Below are 22,467 nucleotides of genomic sequence, written 5' to 3'. Positions count from 1 at the left end.
GACTAATCCACATTATCTTATGATCCACAATTTCTCAAAGCCAAGTCTGTACTAATAGTAACATTTCCTCAAAGCCAGGTTTCAGTTTCTTTTTTGGCTCATAGTTGTAAAAATGTCATCTGAAGAAGTTTATTATTTTATTATGAATAGAGTATTCCTCTAATCACCTAGAAAAGGTTTGACTAAAATACACAGAAAATTCTTAGATTATGTAGTTCAAACTCTTTTTAAAGCTCTAGTAAAAGAGATCCAAATTTTCTCTATTGTTTTCTATTGGTTTAATTGGGTCATCTTTTTCTAGTTTCCTAAGGTGAAAGTTTAGCTAATTAATTTGACCTTTTTCCCCAAAAATAAGCATTTAATGGTACAAAGTTCAGTTTAAGAACTATTTTAGCCACATTCCATGAATTTTGGTATGCTGTAGTTTTCCTCTTATTCAGGCTATTTTCTAATGTTCCTATGATCACTTCTTTAATTAACAGTAAGTTTAATTTCTAAACGTGTGGAAACATTTTCAGATTTTTGAATTTAATTCTGTTGTGGTAAGAAGATATGCTTTATATGATTTCAATCCTTTTACATTTATTGACACTTGTTTTATGGCCCAGAATATTGCCTATTTTGGTAAATCTTTCATGTTCACGTGAATAGTTGGTGTGTTCTGCTGTTGCCAAGTAGAATACTCTGCAAATACCATGTTTGATACTGTTGTTCAAGTCTTCTAAATCCTTACTGATTTTACATTTGTTCTACTTGTCTGTCCTATCACTGTGAGAGAAGTGCAGAGATCTCTATCTGTGATCGTGGATCTGCCCATTTCACTTTTCGGTTGCTGCTTTATGTATTTTGAATCTCTGATATTAGGGTGCATATAAATTTTAAATTATGTCCTCTTGATGAATTTTACCCTTTTTACTGCCAATAATACTTCTTGTTCTGAAAACTACTATGTTTAAGTATAGCCACTTGAACTTTCTTTGAATTACTGTTTATATGATAAATCTTTTTATTTCTCTGTCTTTAAGGTGGGTTTCTTGCGGATAGAATACAGTTGCATCTTGGTTTTTAAATCCAATCTGGCAACAACCTCTCTCTTAATGGAGTGTGTAGTGTAGTTCCATTTAGTGTAGCTCTTAATAAAATTGACTTTACACCTCGATTTTGTTTTCTATATATTCCACTTGGGTTTTTTTCTTGCATACTTTTTATGAATCCATTCTGTCCAAACTATTGGCTTATAACTGTTTTATTCTTTAGAGTTTGTTCTACGGTTCACCATATACATCTTTAACAATATTACAGTCTACCTTCAAACAATATTATACCACCTCATGTATAGTGTATCTTACAACAGTACATTTCCACTTTCGACCCTATACTTTATGCTACTGTTATTTGTGTTACTTGTACAAAACTACACAATATATTACTATTTGTGCCTTAAACAGTAAATTAATTTTTCAAAAAGCACTACAATGATGGAAAAATATATTTTTACACTTACTTACATGTTTACTATTGCTGGCATTCTTTATTGTTTTGTACAGACCTAAATTTCCATCTGGTATTATTTTCCCTTTGTCTGAATAACTTCCTTTAACATTCTTATAGGTCTCTTGGTGATGGAATCACTCAGGTTTTTTTTTGTTGTTGTTGTTTAAAAAATATTTTGTCTTCATTTTGAAAGATTTTTTTACTGAATATAGTATTCTAGAATATAGTTTTATTATTATTGTTGAGTACTTTGAAGATGTTATTCCATTGTTTTGCATAGTTACTGATGAGAATTTTGCTGTATTTCAGCATCTGTATACATTCTCCCCACTTCCCAACAGTACTAGTGAAGTGAAAAGTGAAGTTGCTCAATCGTGTCCAACTCTTTGAGACTACATGGACTATAGCCTACCAGGCTCCTCCGTCTATGCAGTACTAGTGACATAGCAAAATATGCTTCTCCTGTTGGCATATTTTTCCTACACTGAAATAATCTTTAGTTAAAGATGTTAATCTCTTAAAAAAATGTACATTCTGTTTGTGAGTGTGCACAATTAAGGTCCTATAAAACCATAAAGCTCCAAATATATAATGAAACTGGAATGTGAAAATAAAATTCAAGAGAAGCCAAGTTTAATTTCTAGAGCCTAGCAACATCTTCTATATATTTCACCATATGTAAGGGATTAAAACATCACCTCTAAGGCTGAAGCAGAGTACCACTTTAGGAGGAAACTTCTTACCCATAACCTGGTTTTCTCTTTGTTTCTCTGCTGCTCTTACAATTTTCTCTTTAGCACTGGTTTTCAGCAATTTGATTATGATGTGCCTAGTGGTGTTTTAATGTTTTTTCTAGTTGGTGCTCATAGCACTTCTTGGGTCTGTGGGTTTTCATCAAATTTACACAATTCTTGGTAATTATAGCTTCAAATAATTGTTTTATCCCATGACCTCCCACCATTGCATCCTCCGACTCTAGCTGCACTTAAGGTAGACTGATACTGTCCCACTGGTCTCTGATGCTGTGCCCCGACCCCTTGCCCTGAGTCTCCGTCCTCCATTTTGGATATTTTTATTGCTATGTCTTCTGGTTCAATAATCTTCGTCTTCTCTGGTATCTAGTATGCTATTAATACCATCCGGTAGTGTATTTTAAATTTCAGGCATATTTTTTTTATCTCTAGAGAGTCCATTTGGATTGTTTTAAACAGTCTCCCTTTCTTTTCTCACTGCAGCCTTTAGTCTACTGCTAATTTAATCATGTTACTAAGATGATACCATTATGAGGACTTTTAAAACAATGCCTCATCTATTATGATGTCTTTCCACTTCTACTGGTGGGCAAAACTACTCTCAGCCTAGGGTGAGTTTCAGTAATTATTCAGCCTGTTGCTTTCCGGTGGTTTTCTGGTAGTTTCTTCTCATGCAGGTGTAGATAAGTATTCACTCAAAAGACTCATGAAGATGCCGCAGAACTCCAGGGCTCCGCGCACAGCTCTGTCCCCCAGGTACTCTGCCCCCCAAATCTTAGCTTGTCTTGCCAAACTCCAGTCTGTGTCCTCAACTTGGTTAGCCCAGAGGACTCCCCCTCCATGTGCTGTGGCCCGGACACCGCCTTCACGCAGTGAGAGTGATCTTGACTCACCTGGCTTGTGTTCTTTCTTTAGGTATCACAGAACTGTAAGACCTGCTGTTCAACATCTGACTGTTGTTTTGTATACTTTTTATGGTTTGCTAGTTGTGTAAGATGGGAAAGTATATCTATTTCTTCCATCATGGCTGAAAGTGGGAGTTGAGATTATGTTCTTGATTCTAAAGATCTTTCATGTGAGCTTGAACCTGCGACTTTTCTGGGCATCCATCTCAACACACGTCACACGGCATTAACCCAATCAGCACTCCTCAGCGCCCTTTATACAGGCTGAACTGCTTCTGGACTCCTTTACCCTCACGTCCTGCAGGTGCACTTCTCTCAGCAAAGTGTTACATTAACATCGTATTCAGGAAGCTGTACACCAGGACCTTGTAACTGGTGATTTCATTTGTCATTTAATGTTGTAATGGGTACTTCTTATTTTTCAGCCATGCAGAATAAATGTCTTGTATTTGGCTAACAGTTTTCAACCCATGTGAACTGTATGGAGCCGACCCTATCCCCAGCTCCAGGGGAAGGTATGTGACCTAGATCCAAGCCAATAGGCACATTCCATTCTCTTGAACCAGACCTACTGGTTCAGAGATGGGCATATAAAATAATTGGGTGAATGCCTGCCAAGCCTAGACCCTTTGCTCAAATAGTCTTTAAGCAGCTGACTAGAATCTGAGCATATACAGAGCAGGAACCTCTGCCAGCCATCCTGTCACCAGAGAGAGCCTAAAAATGAAGACAGAACTGGGTGACAGAGTTCTGGTAGCATTTTAAGCCCAGGGCCAAGGGATCCCTTCAAGTAACACTGGACTTTTCCTACTTTGTGAGCCAGTAATTCCCTACTTTGCCTCAGAGAGCCTGGGTTGGGCTTTCTGACACTTGGATGGAAAGTCTCCCATCTGTTCTTTCAAATGGTAAATATCAGTTTGGGTTCCAAGTGCATTTCTAAAAAGACACATTGAAGCAACATCATACAATGGTGGAGTAATGAGCTGTAATAGCAAACCAAGAAAGCAAAATGACAGGCCTCTGAGAGGTGGATCTTCTCTTTATGAACACACTGTGCAAGCTTGCAGGGCAGAGCCACAAGCAGCCATCAGGGTGTGGGACACGTAAGGGCTAGCTAGGACTCCAAACACAGGGAGTTCTACAAAAGAGAAAGAATGAGCCTCACATTCAGGCCTGACTTGGGCAAATCCATTCACATCTCCACTGCAACAGACTGGAGGACATTCAAGAATCCTCTGGCTCCCATGACCTAAAAATGAATGTATTCTTTTCAACTTCTGTGTCTGGATAAAACTTTAAAAACACACCCAGTACATGTAAATCCACGGCTGATTCATGTCAATGTACGGCAAAAACCACTACAATAGTGTAAAGTAATTAGCCTCCAACTAATAAAAATAAATGGAAAAATAAATAAATAAAAACACACCCAGTTCTACTTTTGCTCCCTACAAAATACTCACATATAGAAAATAAGCAGCTGAGTATTTTCTTCAGGAGTGTACCACTACTGGGCTATTTCCCCTTTTCTATCTTTCCTATTCTGCAGCAGGAAGAATATTAATGTAATTTAAGATGAGAGTTAGTAAGCCTGAAAAAAAAAAAGCTATTGGTATGTTATTTATTGGAAAATAATCTGTAGTGGTTTCTCAGCTATCAGTAGTGCTATGGTAAAATATCTAAGCAAGAAAAATCAATATCTGCATGTGTTCTCTTCACTTAAACAGATCTTTCCTAGATTTATATTCCATTTCTTTTGGTGTCTATGTGTCTGTTCTCTCTGCCCTTTGGGCAATGATATTTTGGGCTATACACTGCTACATAAGAATAATGAATGCTAACTAATAAGGGTAATAATTGTACTGAGATATAGAGAATATGTTATGACATGTACATATTCCTCAAGCATAAACTTTCATTACTTCATTAAAGCCACAACAAGCTTCACTATCAGACTGTCTCCCAAGGAATGCTGACATAGTGAGCCACAAAGAAAAGAAAAGTATGTGTCAAGGTTGCAGAAAACAGAGATATGAAATATTACACATGAGCAGAACTAAGACTTAATCCTAAATTAACTCTGGGGGTGATGGGGATAGATATACGATACAAATGACTATAAAAAGTTGCCTATAAAGTATGAACATGTCCCATATCCTTGAAGATTAGATTACTGTGTGGACAAAAACTAAAGTACTATGAGAAAAGAATTCTAGAGGAGGTGACTTTTCAAATTGTGTGTTCTTCCTAAGCATTTACATTCTTAACCTGTTACTGTGCTGAGAGTCATATGCCAGGCTGATTCTCCACTTCAGGAAACATTTTGGAGAAACCACATTTTCTAAAACATTGTCAACAGCACAGACAGACATGATGGAGATAATCAATACTGCATTAGATGCAGCTCTCAGACAGAGGGTCTCAAATTAGGATACTGGTTGAAAATAAGAACTAGGATAGGTTCTGGTGACAGAGAACGAGTGCCAGGCTCCTCCTTAAGGTGTTTAAAAGTGGCAACCTTAACATCTTAAAAGCTTGTTTTGTTTTTAAATTATTTGGTTTTTAATTTCATAAAAGACATAGTACACCTAATATGTTTCACAAACAGCCTCCTAGTGAAACAAACTTGAAAAGTTTTCCCCAAATGCTAAATTACTCTCTAATACTTTGTTTTTAATCCCATAAAAGAAATAGGACTCCTAATAAATTCCACTAACAGTCTCCAAGAAAGACAAACTTCCAAATCTCTCTCCAAATTTGAAAAGAACCAGAGCAAAAAATAGGCAAGTAAGACTACATCTAACGTTCTCCTGCAGAGCAAAAGAAACAATCAACAGAGTGAACAGGCAACCTGCTGCTGGGTCATAGTACACTGACAGTTTTAGTTTAGCTTTCTGAGGACCCTCTGCAATGTTTTCCATAGTGGGCGCACCAATTCACACCCCCACCACCTTCACGCTACACCCTCTGCTGCACTGCTTATTTCTGTCTTTTTGACAATAGACATTCTAACAGGTATGAGATGATATACCTTTTTTGATTTGTATTTCCCTGATGATTGGTGACGCTGAGCACCTCTTCATACAGCTGTTGACCACCTGTATATCTTCTTTTGAAAAAGGTCTATTCAGGTCCTTTGCTCATTTCTGAAATGAATTTTTTGGTAAGACTTCCCTATATGTTTTGGATAGTAACCTCTTACCAGATACATGATTTGCAAATGTCAATGTTTTCTTAATCCATAGGTTGCCTCTTCACTCTGCTGACTGTTACCTTTACGGTGCAAAAGTTTCTACTTACCTCTCTTTTGCTTTTGCTACCTGTGCTTTTGGGGCTATATGTAAATAATCAATGCCAAGACCAATGTCAAAAACAGTTTCTTCTATGTTTTCATCTTCTAGATTTTTGGTTTCAGGGCTTATATCTAAGTCTTTAATATGAAACATTTTTTTTATAAATGCTGTGAGACCAGCCGAGTCCAAGAAGTACAGAGTCCCATACAGGATAAACCTAAGTAAGAACACACCAAAACACATGGTAATCAAACTGACAAAAAGACAAAGAACATTAAAAGCAACAAATAACCTTACGGGAGTTCCCTTGTAAGTTATCAGCTGATTTTTCAGCAGAAACTGTGGAGGCCAGAAGAGAGTGGCATGAGATATTTAAAGTGTTGAAAGGAAAAAAGCTACAACCAAGAATACTCTATCCAGCAAGGCTCTTGTTCAGATTTGATGGAGAAATCAAAAGCTCAACAGACAAGCAAAAGATAAGAGAATTCAGCACCACCAGACCAGCTTTGCAACAAATGCTAAAGAAACTTATTACTTTTCTAGGCAGAAAAAGGCCACAACTAGAAATGAAAAATTACAAATGGAAAAGCTCACTGGTAAAGGCAAACACATAGTAAGGGAAAGAAATCATCTGCACACAAATATATCAAAACCATCAATTCTGAGAAGAGGAGAGCACAAATGCAGGACATTGGAAATGGATTTGAAATTAAAAGATCAGCAACTTAAAACAATCTTGTTTCTATACAGACTGCTGCATCAAAACCTCACGGTAACTGCAAACTGAAAATCTACACTAGATACACAAAAACAAAAAAGAAATCCAAACACAACACCAAAGTTAGTCATTAAGTCATAAGAGAGCAAAAGAAGAAAAGGAAGAAGAAACATCTACAAAACCAAATCCAAAATAATTAAGAATGGCAACAGGCAATGTGAATTTGTTGTATGACTTGGAACTCAAACCTGAGTTGAGCTCTGCAACAATCTAGAGGGGTGGGATTGGGAGGGAAGTGGGAAGATGGTTTAAGAGGGAGGAGACATATGTATACTTAATGGCTGGTTCATGTTAAAGTTTGGCAGAAACCAACACAATTCAGTAAAGCAATTATCCTTTGATTAAAAAAAAAAAAAGAATGACAAAAGGAACATATGAGTTGGCCTAAAATTTTGCTCATGCTTTTCCATAAGATCTTAGGGAAACTCAGAATGAACTTTTTGGCCAACCCAATACATATCAATAATTACCTTAAATGTAAATGGATTAAATGCTCCAACCAAAGACACAGGCTGGCTAAATGGACACAAAAACAGGACCCATATATATGCGGTCTATAAGAGAACCATTTCAGATACAGGGACACACAGAGACTGAAAATGAGGGGATGGAAAAGGTATTCCATGCAAATATAAATCAAAAGAAAGCTGGAGTAGCAATACTCAGACAAAACAGACTTTAAAGATTGTTACAGGAGACAGGGAAGGACACTACAGAGATCAAGGGATCAATCCAAGAAGATATAACAGTTTTAAATATATATGCATCTCAGTATATAAGGCAAATGCTAACAACCATAAAAGGAGAAATCGACAGTAACACAATAATAGTGGAGGACTTGAACACCTCAGTTTCATCAATGGACAGATCATCCACACAGAAAATCAATAAGAAAACACAGGCTTTAAATGACACATTAGACCAGATGGACTTGATATGTATAGAGCATTCTACCCAAAGGCAGCAGAATACACATTCTGAAGTGCATGTGGAACATTCTCCTGGACAGATTACATGCTGGACCACAAAGTGAGCCTTGATAAATTTAAGATTAAAGATCCTATCAAGCATCTTTTCCTACCACAACACTATGAGATTAGAAGTCAACTGAAGGGGAAATAAAAAAAACTTTAACAAACACAAACATGTGGAGGCTAAACAATATGCTACTAAACAATCAATGGATCACCGAAGAAATCAAAGAGGAAATCAAAACAAAACAACACCTAGAGACAAATGAAAACCAAAGCATAGCCATCCAAAACCTATGGGACACAGCAAAAGCAGTCCTAAGAGGGAAGTGTATAGCAATACAATCTTACCTCAGGAAACAAGAAAAATCACAAATAAACAACCTAACCTTACACTTAGAGCAACAAGAGAAAAAAAGAACCCCTCCCACCACTAAAGTTAGTAGAAGAAAAGAAATTATAAAGAAATAAAAGATCAATGAAACTAAAAGCTGGTTCTTTGAAAAGATAAACAAAATTGATAAACCTTTAGCCAGACTCACCAAGAAAAAAAAAAAAGAGAGAGGGATCAAATAAAATTAGAAATGAAAAAAAAAGTTTCAATGGACATCACAGAAATACAAAGGATCATAAGAGACTACTACAAGCAACTATATGCCAATAAAATGGGCAACCTAGAAGAAATGAACAAAATTTTAGAAAGGTACAATTTCCTAAGACTGACTCAGGAAGAAACAGAAAATATGAACAGGCCAATCACAAATACTGAAACTGTGATTTAAAAGAGCCCAAGAAACAAAAGTCCAGGATGAGATGGCTTCCCAGGTGAATTCTATCAAACACTTAAAAGAGTTAACACCTATCCTTCTGAGATATTCCAAGGAACTGCAGAGGAAGGAATATTCCCAACCTCATTCTATGAGGCCACCATCACCCTGATATCAAAACCAGACAAAAATAACACTCAAAAAAGAAACTTATAGGCCAATATCAATGATGTACATAGATGCAAAAATCCTCAATATTATACTAGCAATCCAGTCCAACAATACATTAAAAGGATCATGTAGCATGATCAAGCCCAGGCGTACAAGGATGCTTCCATATATGCAAATCAATGGTGGTAACACCACATCAACTCTCCAGAAAGTGGGCACAGAGGGAATATACCTCAATATAGTAAAGGCTATATATGACAAACCTACAGCTAACATCATTCTCAATGGTGAAAAGCTGAAAGCATTTCCTGTAAGATTAGTATAAAACAAGGATATCTGCTCTCACCACTTTTCAACATAGTTTTGAAAGTCCTATCCAGGGCAATCAAAGAAGAAAAATAAAGGGAATCCAAACTGGAAAAGAAGTAAAACTGTCACTGTTTGCTGATGACATGGTACTATATAGAGAAAATCCTAAAGATGCTACCAGAAAATTACCAGAACTCATCAGTGAATTTGGTAAAGTTGCAGGATACAAAATAAATACACAGAAACCTGTTGCATTTCTATACACTAAAAATGGAAGATCAGAAAGAAATAAAGAATCCCATTTAACATCACATCAAATAGAATAAAATACCTAGGAATAAATCTAACTGTATTCTGAAAACTATAAGGAGGCAAAAGACCTATACTCCATAAACTGTAAGCCACTGATGAAAGAAACTGAAGATGACACAAATAGATGGAAAAATATACGACATTCTTGAAGGAAAATATAGGCAGAACACTCTTTGACATGAAATGAAGCAGTATCTTTTTTTGATCCATCTCCTAGAATAATGGAAAAACAAAAATAGACAAAAGGGACCTAATTAAACTCAAAAGCTTTTGCACAGCAAAGGAAACCATAAACAAAAAGATAACCCATAGAATAGGAGAAAATATTTGCAAATGATGCAACTGGGGGATTAATTTCCAAAATATACAAATAGCTCATATAGCTCAATATAAAAAAATAAGTAATTCAATTTAAAAAATGGGTAGAAGACCTAAATAGACATTTCTCCAAAGAAGACATACAGATGGTCAAGAGGCTCATAAAAAGATGCTCAACATTGCTAATTTATTAGAGAGATGCAAACCAAAACTACAATGAGCTATCACCTCATACCATTCAGAATGGCCATCGTCAAAAAAGTCTACAAACAATAAATGGAAACAGTGGGTAGAAAAGGGAACCCTCGAGTACACTGCTGGTAGGAATGTAAATTGGTACAGACACTGGAGAACAGTATGGAAGTTCCTTAAGAAACTAAAAATAGAACTACCATATGATCCTGCAATCCCACTCCTCTGCATATATCTAGAGAAAAATATGGTTAGAAAAGATACATACACCCCAATATTCACTGCAGCACTGTATGCAATAACCAAGACATGGAAGCAACCTAGATGTCCATCAATAGATGAACGGATCAAGAAGATGTGGTACATGTGCACAATGGAATTAGTACTCAACCATTAAAAAGAAGGAAACACTGCCATTTGCAGCAACATGAACAGACCTGGAGATTATAATACTATGTGCAGTAAGTCAGACAGAAAAAGGCAATTATCGTATGATATCATTTATATGTGGAATCTAAGAAAAATGATACAAATGAACTAATTTACAAAACAAACTCATTCAGACAAAGAGCGAATTTATGGTTATGGGGTATGGAAGGGATAGATTCGAAGTTTGGGATTGACATGTACACACTACTGTATTTAAAATACATAACCAACAAGGACCTACTATATAGCACAGGGAACTCTGCTTAATACTCTGCAATAACCTAAACGAAAAAAGAATTTGAAAAAGAACAGATAACAGGTATGTGTGTAACTGAATCACTTTGCTGTATACCTGAAACTAACACAACATTGTTAATCAACTATATTCCAATATAAAATAAAAATTTTAAAAAGTATCTATAATCCTTCATGTTTTCTTTTAACTAATTTGTCCAAGTAGCCAGTTCTGTTATTATTACATTATATCTTGACTTTGTCTTATAGAGCTATTTGAATTAAACGTACCAAATGGAACACTGAATAATTTGAAGGAAGTAAAAGAAATACAGAGGATTTCACTGTATTCTGTGGTGCGTGAAAATGCTCTTACATAACCATGCCTGGGAGCTAAGAAAGAAGCAAGAGCTTTCTTTAGCACCACAATCATGCCAGGGTTCTCAACTGCATCAGGATCTCTGCTACTGGGCAAGAAACAGTCTTGGTATAGATTCAGAAAAAATACCCACTTAGGGGTAATTTGTAATAACAGAAATAGTGGCCATCATGTACCTACACATATCAGGAATTCAACTTTTCTCATGTAGAACCAGAGGTTTAGAGAGATGAAGCAACCCGCCCAAGGTCACACAAATAGCAAGCAAGTTCCTGAGGGCAAGGACTGGATCTGAGTTGTTCAATCTGGAGAGCCTCAGATGTAGGATACAGTCACTGCTGGTGGGGTGCCTGTGTCTGACCTTTAATGGCAGAGGTGGTTTTGTTTTGCTTAGTTTTTAAGTCGGTTTAAGAAATTTGCACTTGTGCACTTGCTCTGTCTGTTGTGTTAGGATAGGGGCAGTTCTTAAAATGAGAGGTTGATCCAGGAGACAGTGAAAATTATTTTCACTCTAATATATGCTGACAACTTTACAGAATTATCATTTTTAAAGGATATGGTATATTTATTTTTAAATGATGACCTCCCTAATAAAGACAACTATCTTTCTTGTGATAGATTCTTTATCAAATCCTTCCTTGTAAGTAATAATGGAAGGGGACTGTGTTATATAACACAGCAAAATGGGAAGCCGTCCTGGTTTTTTCTCTTTTATTATAAGGAACACAATAACAAAAAACAAACACCTGCCTAGAATATTGAGTTAGGCCCAGTTGAATTTTTTGTGGGGGGTGGGTGGGGGGGATTTCACCAAAGGTACAAGATACTCGTGGCTTCACCTTCTGAAATGAGATCTGACAGCTATTCCACACCACAGAGCAATGTTACATAACAAGGCAGTTCAAGAGGCAAAAAAGAAAACCACATTGAAGTGAGGCTTTGGTGAGTGGGTAGGTGGTTTAGCAGACTACACTTTCAGAAACAAAAAAACAGTCAATGGCAAGGCCACATGAATGATTATCAGTATGTAAATGCTCAGGACTTTCCCGACAATAAATCTCTGAGCTGGACATACTTACATATCACAGGCAGTGACCTTCTAAGTGAGTATTTGTGTGGGAGAGCACTGCTCCAGCCACAGACTGAATTTTTTTAGGGATGTCCCCAGAAGTCAAGTATGCCCCCCACTTCATTTTTTTATAACGCGACCCCACAGAAACATTTTTTAAGAGACAGAGTAATTTCAATGGAAAGAGTCAAATTTTGAGACTTTTCACCTCATTAGCAACTCTAAAAAGTATGTAATGCAATCCACTGTCCGACATGAGCTCTTCCTGAGCAAACATACTTTACTTTTTTTAAAAAACAGTGAGTTGAAGCTCATTTAAATTTTTTAGCTCCAGAAAGGGAAGCAGACTTCTACTTTTTAATATGCTCCTTATAAACAACAACAACAAAAAACTAGAATTTTAAAACAGTATTTGTACCAAGCTATGAGTCACAATTGGTCCCACAGTCAGTACTTTCTGGTTATACAAAATCTGCTCATTAAAGTCACATGTTAAATTAAAATTGAGAAATTACTGGAAGACAGAACCCCCAAAATGAAAGAATGTGCTAATTTATGAAATTCTTGAACAGATCTACCCTTTGCTTTTTATCAATATTGACAGAAAGCATGTACAATGAACTTAGCACTAAAATGGCATCCTTAACAGGTAAATCTGTTTCTGCTTAACATACCAGAGGGATATATTTTAAAAATCTCAGCCATTCTGAAAGAGTTCACATAATTTCCTGCTTAGGAACCCAAATGGCTATTTTTGAGACCAAACATGTACCTAATTTGATATTTGCAAAAGGATATATTTGGGATCATTTTCCTGATAAAAATACTGTTAAAGACCAGGTGGCACATCATGCAAGACACTGAGGCCTAGTACCTACAGGGACTGTTTAGGTTCATAAATGGAAGAGGTACTTAAGACTGGATACATTTTACATCACTGGTCTCAATTTCATTTTACATCAAAGACTGGTTGAAAGGTCAAGTCTTTAATAATGTTGAAAGACAGAAAAGAGAACACTATTTGGTTTACCTTGAAATATTAGCAATCATTACACAGTCCATGCACTCAGGAATGTATCCTTTATCCCCAGATAATCTCAAGTTCATAAAAATCTTTTTCACTATGGAAAAAGCTGAGCATATTGGAGGCTGGGTATTTGGCATTTTAGTAAAATTAATGCTAGTGTTAAAAACCAGGATAAGTTGCAAATTTGGAATGAAATGTCTTACTACAGAGCTTGGTGCATTCTATCTGCTGAATAAATTAATAAACAAATGGAAGAGCAGGGTCTCCAGCCTTATCATCTTCTGAAAACAGATACCCCCTAACATCAAAACTAATGCCATTTTGTCTACACTAACAATATTCTTATCTCAGGAACTTCATCATAAAGTTGTATAACTATTGGGCAGTTACTATAGAAATGCTAGTGCATTTACCCATGAAGTGTAATTGGGTCTCCTTACATACAGTCTCACATATGTTCTCTGAATTAGGTTGCAAAGGACTGAACTTCAAGGTCTTGTATCATGCTATAAATGCAGGCAAGATCTACATATAGTTTGAATCTACACACACATTTTGATGAAAATGATTAAAGTACAGTTGGTAAAACACAGTAGCATAATAATTAAAAACTATACATATATACACATACACAAGGTGAAAAGAAATACTCAAAAAGTGAAGAGAAGCTGCTAAGTGTCAGCAGCATAACAGTCCCATGGTAGCCATCCTCCTTTTTATCATGGTCAATTCATTAGCGAGGAGAAAAGACAGAAACTATGGGAAATGGACACCATCTGCTCAATCCAGATGCAACAGCACATGCTTCTTATAGCCAAAGCTTTTTACCAGAAATGAAAGGAGATAAGATCTAATCCTCTCACAAAATATCCCAGAAAGGTGGTTAGACATATTTGCATCACAAATAATGCCAAGATCATTATTAATTGAGACCTCTTAAATATCAGTCAAGACTTTTACCATTGAGTATACACTGATCAAACAGAATACTAAATCAGCACTAGAGAAAATGGGGTTGGATTCTATCAGCTTTACTCAGCTATTCCCTAAAAAAAAAAAAAAAAAAAAAACCATGCTTAAAACATCTTCATTCCCTGAATAGCAAGAACAGTTTAGTCCAGTCATCCTAATTTTAAACAGACATACTACTAATATTGTATATTTCAAGTAATGAGCATTTCCTTTCTTAGAAGAAAAGGTTAAAAATAAATATTCTTACCTTGAAATTGTGGACCTTTTCATATTTTGGAATTTGTTCGTTTTCTTTCAGAGTTGCTCTTCTAACAAGTGATGTCAACTGCGAATAAGCAAAGAGTTTCAGAGGTTGCCAGATTGTCACAGACGACTTTTGAGAACCCAGTTTCATTCCCAAGGCTGCTATCAATAAATCTTGCTGACGGCCCTCTTGTTTTGATTTGTGAACTGTAGCTCTATTAGTTTTCCTACCCGACCAAGACTCTTTGGATGGCATTTTGGAATTCACAGGAAATAAAGCAAACCTATATTGATCTATGTCTGTCGATGAACTCTATTCAGCTAACAAATGAGCATTCTTCCAGCCAGCACAGAGCCCTACCCTACAGAGAGCTGCAGAGAAACAGCACAGGGAGGTGGAGGAGGGTGATGAAGCACTTCTTAAAAGAGGTCCACTAACCAGAAAAATTCTTCTTTCTTCCTTTTTTTTTTTTTTAAAGGGCTCTATATTTAAGCTTCTGAAAACTTAAAAGTCTGAACAGAAATAAAGAGTCGATGCCAACACACAAAACATTCAGCATTTCTCTATCCTTTTTAAAGAGCCATGCAATTTTGACAAATGATGCATTTCTAAAAGCTTTCTTTTCTAGTCAGTACATTAATGTCCATTCTGAAGGAGAGGTGCCTACATACTGCCTGCGGTCAGTTTCTAGCGACTGACACCCTGGGAAGCCCCTGGCAGAGGGTGGGGGAGGGCAGGGATTTGACAAGGAAGGCTGGATTAGACTGGTCACCGTAAGAAAGGAGAGAACCAATGAGAGTCGAGCAACAGTATTTAAGTGCTGTATTCCTCAACTCTATCTCCCTCCTCTCATGTAAGATTTTCTTGCTGGCTCAAGGCAAAAAAAAAAAAAAAAATCAGTGTGAAGACAATGAGCACTGAATGAGTCATGCATCATTACAAAATGGATTTTTTTTTAACCTATTAAAAGCAAAGGAAAATTAACACACACAGCACTAGATTTTAAAAAGAAGGTACCACCTGCCAGGTAAATTATGAAAAGCTGATCTATAATTTGCCTTTGTGCATATGGACTACAGTTAGTTAACTAAAACCCCATTTTATTAAACATGAGCAAAAGCTGAAAAGTATTTTGATGAAATACAAAAGTATGATAACTAGGTATCATACTATTTTCACGAAGAGCAAGGAGCACACCCTTGTCTGTGCCAACAGCCTGGAACGGTCAATTCAATCTCTCTACCATGAGTAGTTTTATTGTGCATCTCTAATTTTAAATAGGTCCAACCATTATTTTAAATGTTAATCTCAACATTCTTCATTCAAAGAGCTTCAGGTCAGGTCACGGTGCAAGCTGGTTGGGAACAGTCCCTCATGTACACAGGTCCCAGATGTCGTGTTGGACCCTGAGGTGTCTGCTGATATACAAAGGCAAGTGCTGGGCAAGAGACTCAAACCCAGCTCCATTTAAGAGCAATACCTACACAGTACATTTTTTTTTTAAACTAAAGGGCTATAAACTTAGGTTTTCTCATACTGGTTCCCTCAACACCTCCCATCTGTTTCCTCATGCTATAGTAATTAAGTTTAACCCATTCTGATTCTAAAGTTACATTGTATTTAAAGAATCAAAAATGCTGTATTCAAATGAATTCAGTCCATCTGCTTAGATAAGTGCAAAAAATTTTTTTCAGATTTCATAGTCTGTAAGGGGTATGGGGCCCCTGCAGATTCTAATTTAATCAGGGCATGAAGTGGTCCTTAAACCATGGCAGATATTGATAATACTGAACGACTGATTTGTAAACATACCCCAATATTTTTTAATTTGAGTCTACAGTTCCACCTTTTAAAATGATTTCTTTTTAAAAAGATACTTCTAAGTAAATAAAAAGGCAAACATTAACATTTACATCTACAGATGTTTCATTTCCAAAAATTTATACCCTTACATGATTAATATGAGACAAAAAATTTTTTTCCAAGCAGAAATACAATGGAAAGAACTTCCTTGCCTAACCTACATTGCTCTTTAGCTTAGACCTAGTTTGTCATGTGATGACTAAAAATAGAAAGGCCAGCCAACTGTTTAGTTACACACAACCTATAGTCAAGTTTATGTTTTTCTCAGTGGGCCTGAAAAACATAGACTTTAAAGGCAAATTTGACAGTAATTTTTTTCTCCACATTATTTAACAATGAATGTTTAAATTACTAAGTTAAAGAAAACAGTTACCCATGTAACCCAAGAAACTTTTTCCTGAGTATTTCTCATTAAGAAATACTTTATTACAGATCATTCCAGTCCTTCAGCTGTAGTAACTAAAATTCAACCAAAGCATAAAAATATTCATAGTAGAGTTCTCCAGAAAATTCATGGCTGAGTAAAAATGAATATTTTTGTCACTGAGAGGTAAGGTCTACTAAGACTCCACAGTCACTGTCTTTCCTGAGTAACTGTTCTACCTAAGCAAGAAATACTGGAATAATTAAAACTTGGGCAACTATCTAGGGCACTAAGAAGACAAAAAACAATGGTTCCAGATGAAAAACTTCTTAGCTCCTCTCAACTGGCTGGAGGTCTTGTCACTATTACACTTTCCATAATTGCAGCTGCATTTCTGCATTAATTTTGAGGAGCTCTCAAGTCAGAATCGCTAACTCTTGAATTCAGAACCAGTATCAACGTTCTGACATTCCAGACAAATGTCTACCACTCTTCCTTATATTTTTCTGGCCATATCTATCTGCTTAGATGGATACAGCATCTATTAATTATGACTATCATTCATTATTAGGTACTTAGGCTCTAAGCACCCAGCTAAACACTTTACATATGTACAGAATCCCATTAATTCCACAGAAAAACTATCCATGAGGCATATATTACCCTTGTTTTATAGCGGGAAGAACTGAGGCCTACAGAAGTTAACTTCCCCAAATTGTACAGCTATTAGGTTAAGTGGTGGATAGGAGTTAGGCTTTTAAACACTGTGCTATATCCACTTAAATGAGAAAATGAAAGGAAACCATTGAATCTGAGAGTAGTTGCTTTTTCTCTCTGACTCTATTCAAGGTGTTTCTCTAGTTATTTTCTCCTTTCAGTTCTGAAGAGTAGCAATAGATTGTAAGACATAGCAAAGAATGAGGAACACCAAACGGTAAGAAGTAATAATCACTAAGATCTAGATCTCAAGTGTAGCCCACAATACATGCAGTAGGAAATGCAGCCCCCAGGCTCCATTCAGATACCCCCTCCTTCGGGATGCCTTTGACCATTTGAAGCAATTAGATGTGACGCCACCCACCTGTGAACCTCAGAGTCCTTCACTTGTTCATTTTATTACGAGACGTATCACCCTCATATCACAGTTGCCTAAGTAGCTGTTTATATAGAACTAGATCTTACACATCTCAGTATAAATCCTGAATCTAGCACAGTAGCTCGCACAAATAAAGATTCAATGAATAAAAATCAAATGAAGGCAGCTATTTTTACTGGGGCGCAGTGTATTATAATAAAAAATGTGATTTAAAATCAGACACTGAAGTTTGAATCCTGACCTTGGGAGATTTATTTATTGCCTTAGTTATCACATACTATGGATAACAATCCGGGAGAAGGGAATGGCTACTCACTCCAGTATTCTTGCCTGGAGAATTCCATGGACAGAAGATCCTGGTGGGCTACAGTCCATGGAATTTCAAAGAGCTGGACATAACTGAGCAACAAACACTTTCACTTTCATGTTCATGCATAGTAATACCTATTTACAGGGTACTGGACAGTTTGGGGATGATATATAAAGAGGAAAAGACTCCAGATAGTTCTGTTCAGTTCAGTTGCTCAGTCATGTCTGACTCTTTGTGACCCCATGAACGGCAGCACGCAAGGCCTCCCTGTCCATCACCAACTCCCGGAGTCTACCCAAACTCATGTCCATTGAGTCAGTGATGCCATCCAACCATCTCATCCTCTGTCGTCCCCTTCTCCTCCTGCCCTCAATCCTTCCCAGCATCAGGGTCTTTTCAAATGAGTCAGCTCTTTGCATCAGGTGGCCAAAGTACTGGAGTTTGAGCTTCAACATCAGTCTTTCCAATGAACACCCAGGAATGATCTCCTTTAGGATGGACTGGTTGGATCTCTTTGCAGTCCAAGGGACTCTCAAGAGTCTTCTCCAACACCACAGTTCAAAAGCATCAATTCTTCAGCACTCAGCTTTCTTCACAGTCCAACTCTCACATCCATACAAGCACTCAATAAATGATACAGGGCGGCTGTGCCAAATATTAGCTGCAGAGTAAGTACACCGTGTAATGTTAAGACAGATTTCTGTATAAGTGGAAGTGAAAGTCGCTCAGTTGTGTCTGACTCTTTGTAACCCCATGGACTGTACAGTCCATGGAATTCTCCTGGTCAGAATACTGAAGTGGGTAGCCTTGCCCTTTCCCAGGGGATCTTCCCAACCCAGGAATCGAACCCAGGTCTCCTGCATTGCAGGCGGATTCTTAACCAGCTGAGCCACAGGGAACCCATTCTGTATAAGAAGTTAGATTAATCTGCCTTTGGTTCATCCATACAAGCATGCCTAGAAATTCCTGCTCTTCTCTTTATATTATGGTCTCTATCAAATTCCCCTAATTCTAGTTCTAATCCTATCTTTCAAAAAGCATATAATGTGTTAGCTGAGGGAGCGGGGATGGGATGGGGCTAAAAGTAAAGAAGATTCTCAGCATTTGTTAAGAAGTCAGGAACAATGTGTGATACTTCATATCTTTGTCCTAGTTCTTGGTTATAGAGCCTGAGACATGTTGCATAATGGACATTTTATAGGCAAAGAAATGCTCATGGATCGTTCTTGCTGGAAACACCAGCAGTATTTTGCTTTGTATTTTGACTGGGAATCTTTGGCCTGTCTTGGACCTGACTCTGTCCACCCTTAACACAGACATCATTTCTGTATTCTGCTTGGATGAGGGTGACTAGGCTGGAGAGAGAGATGGGAAAGCAGCAGATTCCACAACTCTGTGTTTTTTTGTCCATACCATCTGTGGTTCAGAGAAGAGGACTGGGAAAATGGGGGCTGGTAGTGTTGTAAGGGGGAAATAGGTGACCTTAGAAAGGAATGCATTTGCTGTTTTTCAAATAAAGAAAATTTTCCCACTGACCCCACTATGCTGTTGTCTAGTAACAATACTGGATTTGTGCTGAGCTAGCCTCTCATTTTCACCAAGTGTGGCAAAACAGGAACATGGGCTCTTGGGTCAGAGAGAAGTGCTGACTTCGGTAGATGAAGTGCCCCTTCATCTACTGGCTGTGGTGAGTCTTTGCTCAACCTATTGATTTATTTGTTTTTCTTTGCTTATGTGTAAAGCAGATTAAAAGTACTTACATTATAGAATGATTAAGAATTAAATGAGATAATAAACATTTTTCATTATTCCTAGCACAGAAAGTAATTAATAAATAGAAGTTTCACCTCTTTTCCTTCTAAGACCTCATCTGTCCAAGTTCAGAGTTAGTATAACCTGTGTCAGTGATACACATTAAAGGCCCAAGGCCATTGTCCTAAGCAACGTGAGTTTCAGGTCAAACTGTAGCCACATGGTTTAGGGACACATCATAAGCATCAGTTCAGTTCAGTCACTCAGCTGTGTCCAACTCTCTGCAACCCCATGGACTGCAGCATGCCAGGCTTTCCTGTCCATCACCAACTCACAGAGTTTGCTCAAACTCATGTCTATCGAGTTGGCGATGCCATCCAACCATCTCATCTTCTGTCGCCCCCTTTACCTTCTGCCTTCAATCTTGTCCAGCATCAGGGTCTTTTCATAGGCATCACCGTTCTGCAGTTTTTAAACTTACCATGTCCTGGTAATCTGAACCCCTGGGCTCAAACTGAGTAACCCCTGTCCTCTCCTCCTTCCTGCCTCAAATCCTGCTTACACTAAGGTGCAGATGGCTAATTACACTTCCTTTCCAATGAATATTTGATTTTAGTATGGGACCAAGACTTAAGCCAAAAGAATAAATCTCCAATTACCAATGTCAGGATACACTAACAGTAAGAATGTTTTCTAGAAAACTAGAAAGACCTCATGCAAACAGTTACCTCCTTTTTAACATCATGATGACATCATAGACTCATAAGCTCAATGTTCCAGTTAACTAAGCTAAATCAACATTCCATCGAATAAGTACCATAGAGGATTGTTCTAGCTGGCATGGCCCTAAGGCTCATGGACGTGTAGAGTAGCTGGATTTACTTACTACTGGGTGATCTAAAACACTAATTCAGGTTTAGCAAATTCTGCAATTTCTACAAAATGTTGTAACTGAGTTATAAACAACAGTCTTCCACAATCAAAATTTGTAGATCCAAGCAAATTCAGCTCACTTTAGATGTACTGATTATTCATACATGTGTCTCCTAAATTATCACTTGTAACCTAGTTTCTCTCCATTAGAGCCAAGAGTGGAATATATTCAAGGTACTTAACAATTATATGTCGGCTTACATTTATTAACTGACAACTACACAGCACTGTACTAGTAAATGCTTTACAGGTATGACGTAGTTTAGTTCCCCTTCATGCATCACAGCCTTGTTGTGGTGAAGGGGCTTGCATAACTCAATGAAGCCACAAGCCATGCCATGCAGCGCCACCCAAGACAGATGGGTCACAGTGAAGAGTTCTGACAAAACATGGTCCACCAGAGAAGGAAATGGCAAGCCAATTCAGTACTCTTGCCATGAGAACCCTATGAACAGTGTGAAAAGGCAAAAAAAGATATGATGCTGATAGATATGACTCCAGGTCAGAAGGTGTTCAATATGATACTGGGTAAGAGCAGAGAAATAGCTCCAGGAAGAATGAAGTGGCTGGGTCAAAGTGGAAATGATGCTCAAGTCCTGTTAGGTTCATGAATCAAGATAAATTCGACATGGTCAAGCAGGAGATGGCAAAAATGAACATTGATGAACATCGACATCTTAGCAATCAGTGAACTAAAATGTACAGGAATGGGAGAATTTAATTCAGATGACCATTATATCTACTACTGTGGGCCAGAATCCCTTAGAAGAAATACAGTAGCCTTCATAGTCAACAAGAGTCTGAAATGCAGTACTTGGGTGCAGTGTCACAAATGACAGAATGATCTCAGTTCCTTTCCAAGGCAAGTCCTTCAACATCAGAGTAATCCAAGTCTATTCTGCAACCACTAATGCCAAAGAAGGTTAACCAGTTTTGTAAAGATCTACAACACTCAAACCAGTCAATCCTAAAGGAATTCAACCCACAATACTCATTACAAGGACTGATGCTGAAACTCCAAAATTCTGGTCACCTGATGCGAAGAAATGACTTATTAGAAAAGACCCTGATGCTGGGAAAGATTGAGGGCAGGAGGAAAAGGGGGCGACAGAGGATGAGATGGTTGGATGGCATCACCGACTCAATGGACATGGGTTTGGGTGACCTCTGGGAGTTGGTGATGGACAGGGAGGCCTGGTGTGCTGCGGTTCATGGGGTCGCAAAGAGTCGGACATGACTTAGTGACAGAACAACAACAACAACACCTCCTCGAACTAACACCCAAAAGATGTCCTTTTCATAACAGGGGATTGGAATGCAAAAGTAGGAAGTCAAGAGACACCTGGAATAAAAAGCAAATTTGGAGAGGAGTACAAAATGAAGCAGAGTAAGGCTAACAGATTTATCACGAAAACATGCTGGTTATAGCAAACTCCTTTTTCCCACAAACCAAGAGATGATTCTCCAAACGAACATCACTAGATGATTAATAATGAAATCAGATTGATTATAGTCTTTGCAGATGGAAAAGCT

The 22,467-nt window shown here is 37.5% G+C and overlaps 1 protein-coding gene across 4 annotated transcripts in view; it reads right to left on the bottom strand.

Annotated features, from left to right (window-relative positions):
- CHN1 (chimerin 1) overlaps positions 1-22,467 on the bottom strand; it is a 202,563-nt gene that overhangs the window by 31,912 nt on the left and 148,184 nt on the right. For all 4 annotated transcript variants that reach the window (XM_020889078.2, XM_070475995.1, XM_070475996.1 and 1 more), the window contains one exon: positions 14,620-14,697. In XM_020889078.2, the coding sequence (XP_020744737.1) occupies positions 14,620-14,697 (78 nt within the window). The remainder of the gene's footprint in view (positions 1-14,619; positions 14,698-22,467) is intronic.

This window comes from Odocoileus virginianus, chromosome 13, assembly GCF_023699985.2.
Source record: "Odocoileus virginianus isolate 20LAN1187 ecotype Illinois chromosome 13, Ovbor_1.2, whole genome shotgun sequence".
Classification (NCBI taxonomy): Eukaryota; Metazoa; Chordata; class Mammalia; order Artiodactyla; family Cervidae; genus Odocoileus; species Odocoileus virginianus.
Note: the sequence above shows the minus strand (reverse complement) of the source record. Positions and strands in the feature narration are given on the sequence as shown.